The sequence below is a fragment of the Gekko japonicus genome, unplaced genomic scaffold (assembly GCF_001447785.1).
Source record: "Gekko japonicus isolate JY-2015 unplaced genomic scaffold, Gekko_japonicus_V1.1 scaffold313, whole genome shotgun sequence".
Taxonomy (NCBI): Eukaryota; Metazoa; Chordata; class Lepidosauria; order Squamata; family Gekkonidae; genus Gekko; species Gekko japonicus.
In genome coordinates, this window is record NW_015174283.1 from 529,224 (window position 1) to 540,959 (window position 11,736).

The following is an 11,736-nucleotide window of genomic DNA, read 5'->3' on the forward strand; positions in this document are numbered from 1 at the left end:
TTCAGAAGCCCGAGGCTTCCACTTTTCAGCCGCCTTTTCTTTTTTAAGCCTCCTCGATGTGTGCTTGGGCAAAGCTTAGCCACGGCGTTTGTAAAAGAAACAAAAAAAAGAGCCTAGTGTAAGACTTTAGACGAGACCGGGACCTCACGGAGGCCAGTTTCAGAGTAAAAATTTAAAGGGACGTCTTCACTTCAGGGCACGCTTTTTGGGACGGGGTGTTCTGCGCCTGCGCGAAGATCTCAACTCTGTGGATGGCTGCCTATGCGCATGTGCAAAATGTAAAAAAATAAAAATTAAAAAACGGGCATATCGCGATGTGCTGCGCCTGTGCAAAATGTAAAAAAAAATTCAAACGGGCATATCGCGATGTGCTGCACAGTCAGGAGGTGAGTGTGATTGCGTTTCTTCCGGATCAAATTGCACCGGTTGGAACCACAGTAGTTTATACTGGTATAAATGCCCTGTCTAAACGCACCCTTTAAGTACTACTAGACTCAAATTTGGTTCTACCACTACAGACTAACAAGGCTTGAAACTGCAAACACTCGAAATATACACGCAAGCATACATATATACATCGAAGGATTCCCATGGTGATGATTTCATAATTAGCTTGCTGTCTGGGATTGCACAATTCTGTGGTGTCCCGTTCCCATATTTGGGATGGGGGGGATAGCTTCTAAATCGGAGAGTTTGGGTTTCATACTATTATCCAGCCTTTTCACCTCTTCTTTTAGCAAGTGTTCATCCCACCAGCAAGAGACATTAATATAACAACATATACAGGAATTGTAAGTGTGTGTTTGCTCTCTCTCTCTCTCACATACACACACAGAGTCTTTCTGCTTGTGTTTCTACAATCAAGTACTACATATACCATATATCTGATGAAGTGAGCAGAAGTGAGAAAATGTATACCCAGGAAATTTCTGCTACTCTTTAAGGTGTTACTTGTCTCAAATTTAGTTTTACTACTACAGATTTTGTTCTACTACTACAAACTAACAAGGCTTGAAACTGCAAACACTTGAAATATACATATGTAGAACAAAATTTGATTCCAGTAGCATCTTAAAAAGCAGCAGGAAAGGAATTTCCAGGGAATACGCTTTCTCACTTTTGCTCACTTCATCAGATATACGGTATATGTCGTATTTGACTGTGGAAACACAAGCAGAAAGACTATATGTGTGTGTGTGAGAGAGAGAGCGCAAAGGCACACTTACAATTCCTGTATACGTTGTATACACTGAAGGATTCCCATGGTGATGATTTCATAATTAGCTTGCTGCCTGGGATTGCACAATTCTGTGGTGTCCCGTCCCGTCCCGATCCTCGCCCCTGCCTGTAAACTCTGGACTGTGATTACTGAACAGCAAAGATCAGGCATCAGAGAGATCCCGTGACACAGGAGCCAGTGTGTCAGACTAGGAGCTGGGAGACCCAGGTTCAAATCCCCCCTTGGCTATGAAGCTTGCTGGGCGACCTCAGGCCAGTCACTGCCTCACCCACAGGATTCTTGCAGCCGTAAAATGGGGGAAAGAGAACCATGAAGTCTTTGGAGGAAAGGCGGCGGGGGGGGGAATGTGCTAGGCAGATAGATTCTTGTCTTGGTGTCAGGGCTGACCCTACTGTACTAGCAACCTAAATGGGTTTTTAGGAGCACCGGCAGGAATCAGCACGCAATCCAAGTCATGCCCAACAATGTTAGAAACAATGCTGGTGAGCAACTATCATGACAAACAAAGACAAACACAACATGACACTGTAAAGGCTCCTGGGGTGGATCTATCTTAACAGCCCTCATTAGGATCTGCTTCATAAGAGCAAGACAGAACCAATGCTCCCTCTAAGCTGTGGAGTCTTGTGAGCAAAAATTCTACTTTGTGAGCTACTGGCATTAAAGTTGTGAGTGAGCGATTTGGCTACTGCATAAATTAATTTGCTGCTTCCTGAGCTAAGACAAAAATGTGTAAGCTGGAGGCTAAAAAACTGTGAGCTAGCTCACACTAACTCAGCTTAGAGGGAACACTGGACAGAACATCTGCTTTAGGAGGCAGTGTATTACTCAGGTCTCCTCTCCCCCCCCCCAAAACACCTTGCTTAAGAGTCCAAGATTCAGGTCTAGCTCAGTGTGCATGAATTTTCTCTTGTACATGAAATTCTCTACATACATCACTGGTGGAGGGAGAATATGCAGCACTGTGCACGAATACATACAATTGGAGCAGAATAATACACATTCAATAGGCATGTACGCTCACCTGTGTACAAATTCTGTGGTTCAGGTACTTTTTTCTCCCCTGAAAATAGGTCCAGGTGGTCAGCCATGTTGGTCTGAAGCAGTAGAATAAATTTGGAGTCCAGTGGCACCTTTAAGACCAACAAAGTTTTATTCAAGGTATGAGCTTTTGTGTGCACGCACTTCTTTTATTTGAAAAAGAGTGTGTACACACAAAAGCTCATACCTTGAATAAAACTTTGTTGGTCTTAAAGGTGCCACTGGACGCTACATTTGCTTTTTCTCTCCTATTACATTTGTCTGAGATGCTTCACAAATTACACTTTACCCCTTGGGTGTTGTTCCAAGAAGTAATTGCTGGATTCACCCTCCAGTTACCCACATTTACTTGAAAGGAAGATGACCCTGAATGTGATGACCCAACACTCTCCCCAGTGTTGGGTGTTACAAGTTAAAAACACTTCAGTATTTTCAGGGTTAATGATGTTTGTTAAGTCACATGTTTGTTTGTAACCAATCTGTTTAGACAATAGGATGCCCGGGAACTTTGGAGCTAGTTTGCTACTTTGATTGGAAACCAAGGTGTCAAGTATTAGCATTTTATGGTTTCTCTTCCCGTCTGTGTGTTCTTTGTTCTGACTGAGAAGGAGATGCCATTCCGGCTCTTCCCGTTTTACCTTTTAGCTGCAAGGATGTAGACATATTAGCTCTTTGTTATTTTATATCCTGTGTACCTTTTCCCATGTTAGCTTTATAGTAAACTTTTATATTTTAAAACACACCGTGCACTCAGTCTCTTAATACTCTGCTGACTAACTTAAAAAGAATCCCAACATCAGTGTTACACCCAAAAAGATTTTTATTATTGGACATACCTGCAACTTAGATTCAGGTGGGTATCCATGTTGGTCTGAACCAATAGAACAAAGTTTGTGTCCAGTGGCACTTTTAAGACCAACACAGTTTAATTCTGGGTGTAAGCTTTCGTGTGGTATTTGAAGAAGTGTGCAAGCACACGGAAGCTTATACCCACCAGAATTAAACTTTGTTGGTCGTAAAGGTGCCACTGGACTCAAACATTCTATATCTGTAGCTTATGTGCAATTTAAAATAAAATGTTCTTTCTGATAGCATAGTTCTTTGGGGGGGGGGGAGAATGAGTCTTGTATTTGAGTGGACACAGTAGGTGCCAGACCACCCATGCAGCCTCTAGAAGTCATTTGCTAGAGAAAGGCCGGGATGTGCAAGCTAGCGACTGCAGCCAACCCCCACAGTACCATGGGGAGCAAGTGGCAATGCTCAAACCAGATATGGGAAAGGAAGTCTGCTCACGCACAGAAGAACCCTCCTCTTTCTCACCTCTCCATGTGCCAGTGAGTCTTCAAACTAAGACCAGGTGTTGGGGTATCTGTTTACTCCCTTTCCCAATCAGATGTGCCTACAGTAGCATGCAGAGCCTTTTTCAAAAACGCCATCACCAGTTTTGCAGATGATAATACATTCAAATATTTACAGTCCCTTCAATACTGCCCATGGGCCTATGGCAGAGACCGAGTACATACACAAGCTCAGATCCCACGCAGTGCTTCCGCTGATGGAAGGATGTCCATTAACAGAACGCCGTCTTCCTGCCTCCCCCTGCCTGCTGCAGCCACAAAGGCCCCCACTACCAAATGCTGCTCCAGGAACAGCATTTTGCAGGAGGCAGGGACATCATGGCTCTCCTGACAGAATTCCTTCCGCCATTGGAGGATCCAAGCCATACCTCAAGGCTTGGAGTAAACCGGGACAGAGACAACCATTCAGAGATAGGCTGAGTACAGCAGTACCTTTATATTCTAGAGAGCAGGAAGGGTTTTGAAAGAGATATGGCTACCTACTCATGGTATATACATATCCCCCTGCCACCTTTGGAAAACAGGTAGGGCAAGTTCATGCTTTTTTCTTTTTTTTATAAAGCAAAACCGAGGCAAAAGTGGAACCATTGCATGCACACAACAGGAAGCACAGCTTCTCTCAAACTAGTTTCATCTCTCTTGAAAACAATTCCCTGTCTCCTGCATTAGCGGTTCTATTTCTGCAAGGAGGAGTGGCTGGCTCTGCAACCCGCTAGAAAGCTACATCCTGATCCATACAGTCTGCCTAATCCTAGATGTGCTTTTCCTGGGGATGCTGGCGAAGTTACTTTGCATCAGCGTACCCCACTCAGCCTCAGAGGTACCATTCACGATTATTACTTCATTCCCGTTATAGCTAAGCACGGGAATGGGAATGGGAATTTGGAGTTGATTGCTGGCTCCAATTCAGCCCTGGTCAAAAAACACCCCCATAAGGTCCATGCCCTGATCTGGGTCCAGACTAGCCCGATCTCATCAGGTCTTGGAAGCGAAGCAGGGTTGGCCCTGGTTAGTACTTAGATGGGAGGCCACCAAAGTTGACCAGGATCACTCCACAGAGACAAGTAATGGCAATAAAATAAAATAAATAGAAATAAAATAACCCTGCAAATGACTGACAGCTACTCTCAACATTCATGCCCTCCTGAAGACTTTTCAGTCCTCATCAGACCATTTGCCGTATTCTTCTGCATATGTGTGGGGGTAGGAGATGTTCCTGAGTAGGTAAAGGCCCCTACATTTCCTGTGGGTGGCCTGGCTAGAGATGTGAAGGCCCGGAAAAAAACCGGAAAAATTCAGGAAAAAAACGGTTTTTTTCCTGAAGCCTATTTTTGTTTTTTTCCAAAAAATTGGAAAAATTGAAAAAAGAAAATAAAATAAAAAAATTGATTATGGAACGTTTTATTTTAACATGATGAATAAAATATTTTAAGACCAAGTGTTCAAATATTTTCCAAATCATTTCTAAAATATATATATATATGGTATCAGATTGATGTAATTTCTGTGCACTGAGGACAAGCAAGTCCTAGGTTACACACTGAACTCTCCAATGAAAGAACAAGATGCATTTCTTCCTTTAGGAGGTGCGATTGTCAGAAGAAAATAAAAAAGTGTCAGTTTTGTTTTTGCATGTAGGTGGTATTCTGTAATAATTGTTTGGATACACTATATTTTTAATATGCTAGTTGTGATAATTTCATGCCAAGTAAAAATGACTTTCAAACTAGAAAAGACAAAAGAAATGCTAATGTAGCATTTTTTTCAATTTTTCCAAAAATTTCCATTTCCCGAGCTTCAAAATTTCCGGAAATTTTACATCTCTAGGCCTGGCTTTGCAGCGTTGGTACCCCCCCGCCGCTGGCTCAGTATGTTTGCTATTAAAGGCATAGAAATGAGAGACAAGAGAGGACTCACAGGAGGGGAAAATCCTATATTCCCTTGCTAGCTCCCTTCCCCACACTATTGATCTTTCTTCCCCCTTGCCTCTGCTCACTCCATTTGATCCAGATCCTGCTCCCCCCCCCTGCACTGGACCCTATTTTCCCTCTCCCGCATTACATTTTTTCTGCTTCCTTCTACCTACATTTACCACTTCATTTCCATCACCTCAGCTGCTGCATTCCCATGCACCCACTCCTAGGTATTCTTCCCCCGTAGCAGCATGGGGCATCCACTCCTGGGTATCCTTCCCCCTCTCTCACCATGGCCTTTCCTAGCCCCTGTCCTGGGTCCCTTTGTCTCCGGGGAGGCTATGCTACATCAAGCGCCATTTGTAGTTAACAGCCCCATGTCACTGAACATCAGTCTCCCTTCTGCTAGAATGCGTATGAGTGCAAAAATATCACTTTTTTACATTTTCAAGGCTTATAACCACTCCTTTCATATTATTCTGCAAACCTGGTCGTTACTCCAGATTTGCAGAAACATAAACCTTAGCATTGAGTGGCCCACTCATGCAGATTTTTTGATCCTCGTGGTGGAGCCACCCATTGCTATTAGATTTGACTCAAATGCAAAGCTTGTCCCCCCACCCAGATATACCACCAAGTAAAAAGAGGGGGGCATCTTACATTTGCATATCTAAAGAAGTGAGCAGTGACTCACGAAAGCTCATACCCTACCACGAATTTTGTTAGTCTTTAAAGTGCTACTGGACTCTTACTCTTTTCTACAGTTACAGAAAGACTAACCCGGCTACCCATCTTGATCTATTTGCATACAAGTTACAGTTATATCCAGTAATACATTTCTGTGCTTGTATATAACACTTTTTTGTCCTATCAACCTGGATAGCTGATCTCATCAGATCTCAGAAGCTAAGCATGGCTGGCCCTGGTTAGTGCTTGGATGGGAAACTACCAAGGAAGTCCAGGGTTGCTACACAGAGGCAGGTGATAGCAAACCAGCTCTGCTAACTCACTTGCCTTGAAAACCCTATGGGTTCACCATAAGTCAGCAGTGACTTGACGGCAAAAAAACCAACCACAACACAAGATAACACTTTTAAGGGGGCCATCTTATATTGCAGGTAATTTCTGTTTGGAGTAAATATAGATATATGATAAGCTAACTGTCCACCTTCCATCTATTAACCTAATGTTCTGCCGCATGCCAGTGAAACCAAGACAGACGGTGCAGGAGGAGGTAAACAGACAGAAACAGGCTGGATTTTCAAGGGCTGGGGTCAAGGCAAGGCAGAATGCAGGGATAAGCCGCTCTCCAATAGCATCTCCTCTTAGGTGAATGACTCCCATTCATTCCTGTGTGGATCAGTAAAAGGCTCCTCCCCCCTGCAAGGACTCAGAGTCCCTGCTAATATATACCTCCTGCCCTCCGCATGCACCTTCCCAATGCAATGTTCCCTCTAAGCTGTGGAGTCCTGTGAGCAAAAATTCTACTTTGTGAGCTGCTGGCATTAAGGTTGTGAGCGAGCAATTTGGCTGCTGCATAAATTAGTTTGCTCTGGAGCCATCCTTCCTGAGCTGAGAAAAAATGTGTGAGCCGGAGGCTAAAAAACTGTGAGCTGGCTCACACTGACTCAGCTTAGAGGGAACACTGCTTGGGAGCAAAAATTCTACTTTGTGAGCTGCTGGCATTAAAGTTGTGAGTGAGCGATTTGGCTGCTGCATAAATTGGTTTGCTCTGGAGCCATCCTTCCTGAGGCAAGGCAAAAATGTGTGAGCCGGAGGTAAAAAATGGTGAGCTAGCTCACACTAACTCAGCTTAGAGGGCTTCCCACCCTAATGACCAGCCTTTTGCCTGTAATAGGACTACAGCTCAGGAAAAATCGTGGAGTCAATCCTGTGCCCCTAAATTCTTCACATCCATCACTGGAACCGTCCTGTAAGACTGAGCTGCATTATTATACAGCAGTTGTGTGTGTGGATGGGGGTGGGGGGATTTGTTGTGGCTGCACGTCACCTTGTGAGTTTTTGGGTGAGCTAAGATTTGAAATGCTCATGCTCTGTGCAATACCACTTCTCAGCCACAAAACATACGAAGGAGGGAGTGATTATGAACATGCACAGAGTGCTTTCCTGTCATTCCCAAGCTAGCCATGGCCGCCTGTCTGCCTGGGGTTGCAGGAAGGGTTCCCCGTCAAGGCGTGGAAGGCGAGATTCCTTAGGGCAGTGGTGGCGAACCTATGGCACGGGTGCCAGAGGTGGCACTCAGAGCCCACTCTGTGAGCACGCGTGCCATCGCCCCAGCCAAGCCTAGACCATCATTACAGTGTCGGATTCTCTGCCAAATAATTTGAAGTAAATGAAAGCATTTGGGATTGCTTTCTTTACTTTGTTTGGATCATCTTAAGTTAATGTATGAGTTGTTTTTTCTAAAGTAAAACTTCAGTATTCAGGTTAAATTGCCATGTTGGCACTTTGCAATAAATAAGTGGGTTTTGGGTCGCAGTTTGGGCACTCGGTCTCTAAAAGGCTCGCCACCACTGCCTTAGGGCATCGACTCCTTAGAGCATTCCTAAGGCTTGGTGGGAACAGGAGGCTTTATGTTGCACCGCTAAGTCTCCGGCGGCACCCCCTCCCAGCCCCCCAGCTCACGGCTGGAGAGCCCCAACCCTCGCAAAAGGGAAAACTCCCGATCCCTAAGCTCTTGCTTCCATGGAAAGAAAAACATTTATCTCAGCCTTGCAAGAGGAAATGGTGCACGTAGAACCAGTTTCTGCGAGAGAGAGCCAGCGTCACTTCCTTCTGGCCTCGGGTCACAGAGGTCACAGTCTAGTAACAAACTCCTCGGCCAGAAGAGGGTGTGGCAAGCTAAACTTCATTTTTTTAAAAAAGAAGAGACATGTCAGAGCTTATGCCTGCCTCCGCTACAGAAGCCCTTCCCACTAACACCAGGGATTTGGACAGTGGAGTTGCTTACTCTGCGGTGAAAAGGCAGTACTCAGGACATGCTCAGAGGCTCTTTCACTCTTCACAAGTTTTCATACAGGCACAAATTCATCCTTCTTCCCCATCTGTTGTAGAACAGCTTTATAAACCAGTGGGTGCCCCCGGTGCCTTTGTCTTGTCAGGTATTTTGAGAGCACAGGTTAATTTCTCCTGCACCTACGATAGGGGAAAGGGTGGGGCAAAGACACTGTTCCCAAAGTTGTACCCTCTCTTTTTTCCGCAACCCTTCCGTATAATTCCACATAGATGAGGAATAGTCCTGTGGGTGAAGGGGAAGCATCTGGTGGGTCCGAAAGCGGCCACGAAGGATGCCGTCCTACGTGAAGTTCTCAATGCTTTTGGCTCAGCCCCTATTTGCTGTGGGGCTTTTGCAGGGGAATTTCCCAGTGGCTTGTCCCCCAAACTGAAACAGATTTGGAAGGAAAGAGTTTAGGCATCAACATTAATATTTAGCCTTGACACTTCTGCAAAATATGCCTCATGTTTTGTAAATTATTCAGGTGACTGACTTTGACAAGGTTACACTTAACAGTATTGTCAGTGTGGTGAAGTGGTTTGAGGGCTGGGCTAAGATCTGGGGCACCCAGGTTCGAATCCCCACTCTGCAAGGGAAGCTTGCTGGGTGACCTTGGGCCACTCACATGCTCTCAGCCTAACCTACCTTGCAGGGTCATTGTGAGGCTAAAATGGAGAGGAGGAGAACGTAAGCCTCTTTGAGTCCACATTGGGGAGGAAGGGGAGTTATAAATAAAGTAAAATGTTATATTGGCTGCACTCCAAACTCTATTTCGAACACACAAAGCTGCCTCATACTAAACTAGACCATTGGTCTATCAAGGTCACTGTTGTCTACCCAGACTGGTAGTGGCTCTTCAGGGTCACATCACCAACTACTTGATTCTTTTAAATTGGAGATGGCAGGGATTGAACCTGGGACCTTCTGCATGCCAAGCAAAGGCTCTACCACTAAGCCACTGTCCCTCTTTCCCATTTATTGATCTTTTTTTTACAGAACTTCAGGTCAGCTCCACTACTTACTGTTGTTGGACTTCAGGTCGCGGTGGATGACGGGCACAATGGCTTCGCAATGCAGGTACTGCATCCCCTGGGCAATCTGCACGGCCCAGTTGATGAGGATGTGGGGCGGTATCCTCTGTCCAGCCAGCACCCTGCTGAGCGGACCCCCCGCAGCGTATTCCATGACCAGGCACAGGTTGGGCTCCTGCAGGCAGACAGCTTTGAGAGCGATGATGTTGGGGTGCTGCAGCATGGCAAAGAGCCGGGCCTCCTGCCGCACCCGCTCGGCCGTGGTGCTGATGTCCTCATCTGGGTCCTGGCGGGCAGCCTTGACCGCCACCAGCTCTCCACGCCAGCTTCCACGGTAGACCTTGCCAAAGCCCCCGACGCCAATCACTTCCTCTAGCCTCAGGTCGCGGAAGTCGGCCTCAGGTGGGCCCTCAGGCCGGGGGTAGCCCCCCGTCTTGGGCGAGACGTAATTGGAAGGAAAGATGCCCACTTGGTTGTTCACCTTGCCGGCCCACCAGCCTTCATCCCCGGAAATGGCGGCGTCCCACGAAAGGACCTCCACCAAGTCGCCTTTGCGCAGGGTCAGTTCGTCGCTGCTGGCGGCCTCATAGTCAAACAACGCCGTCCAGACAGGGTTGGCATAAGCGGTGGCACCCCCACTGCGTGAGCCTCCCCCCCAGGACACCAGTGGGGCCTTCCGCAACATACTTTTTAGTGGCTCCATGGGGGTCTTCTGGGCCTTGCTGGTCCAGGACACCCGCATCTAAGTCGTCAACATTGCCTTCCACACAATTCCCCACTACTTCCAACTGAGCAGAGACCATGTAGGAGGGATGCCGGGGGAGGGGGCAGGAAGGGAAGTTAGGGCTAGTGCTCCAGGCTGCGGACGGCCCCTCCCATCGGGGAAGCAGGACCCTCCCTCTAGTCTCAGTGAACAGCAGGGGGTTGGAGATTCTCCATTGCCTCCACCAGAGACCGGTTGCCTTCTCCGTCCGCTCTCTTCCAGAGAGAACGGGGTGGGGGGCGCTCCCCGCCGCGTATTTCCTCCCTACGGTAGCCCCTTCCAACCCACGAAGCCAGGCGGATCGCGCCGGCAAAGCCTTGCCTGCCCGCCCTCTTTCTCCAGGAGGAACTCCGCCGCGCTCAGCTTGCCCGTCCCGTCCGGTCCTTCTTGTTCGAAGTCCAGCCGGCTCCGTGGCCGGCGTTCGCCGCGCTCAGTCCACAGCCCCGCGCCTGGAAGGAAGCCGAGAAGCGAGGGAATCGTTTGGGCGGCCGTCCCGTCGAGGGGGCGGCACGGGCAGCGCGGTTGCCCGGCTCAGTCTCTCCGCTCAGTCTCCGGCAAAAGTGCCGGACGGAACGAGGCGGAGAAGGCAGGGCAGGGGCGGGGTTTGAATTCCTCGGCCTGCCCAGGGAAAGGCGGGGCTCTCTCTGGTGTGCCTGGCTGGAACAAAAGCTAAGGCTCAGCCCCGGGACTTGTTTGCTCTGCGGGGGCTGCTCACGGTTGTAGACCTTCGGAGGCGAAACAGGATAGTTGCAAAGGTCTCTTCCACGGCAGGAGCTGATGCAAGGTTGGAGAAGGGCAACGCAAATATCAGAATCCCACAGAATTCTTCGCGGCTCAGTTCCTTGAGAGTCGGTCCCTTGCGCCCACCCAATAAAAGGCAAACTTCTAACAACCCTGGATCTCTTTTCGGATTAAGTGAGCGGCTGCTGCTTGCTGTCAACAGGCGTCTCTGAGCATGTGCCGAGTTTATTCAGTGGAAGACCAGGGGGCAAATATATATAATTAGAAAAGGAGTCTAGTGACAGTTTTTGTGTTCTAGAGCCCTGCTTAGGCTTTAAGGTACCACACTTTGTTGTGGTTATTATTTCGGCTGCAGTAGATCCCTCTGGAATATTTATGATGATGATTAATTATATTTTAAAGATCATTTTCAGGCAAAGTGTTCTACAGTAAACTAAAAAGACAGGGTGGGCCTGCAGATTTATGACCTAATACAGTGATGTGAACTTCAGGACCAGCACAATTAATTTAAATAAGGCACGACCTTGGAACCTATTAAAATAATAATTAACAGATTGATAATGCACCAATTAAATTCACCTGACATCTCTGAACATACCTGGCACACCTCAGGGTGTGCTAAGGAGTCACCAC

General features: G+C 47.2%; 1 protein-coding gene across 1 annotated transcript in view; it reads right to left on the reverse strand.

Annotated features, from left to right (window-relative positions):
• The window catches only part of MAP3K11 (mitogen-activated protein kinase kinase kinase 11), a 47,290-nt gene extending 36,466 nt beyond the window's left edge, over positions 1–10,824 (reverse strand). The window contains exon 1 of the mRNA XM_015423912.1: positions 9,591–10,824. Coding sequence (XP_015279398.1) covers positions 9,591–10,341 — 751 coding nt within the window. The 5' untranslated portion in view covers positions 10,342–10,824. The remainder of the gene's footprint in view (positions 1–9,590) is intronic.
• Positions 10,825–11,736: the final 912 nt, after the last annotated feature.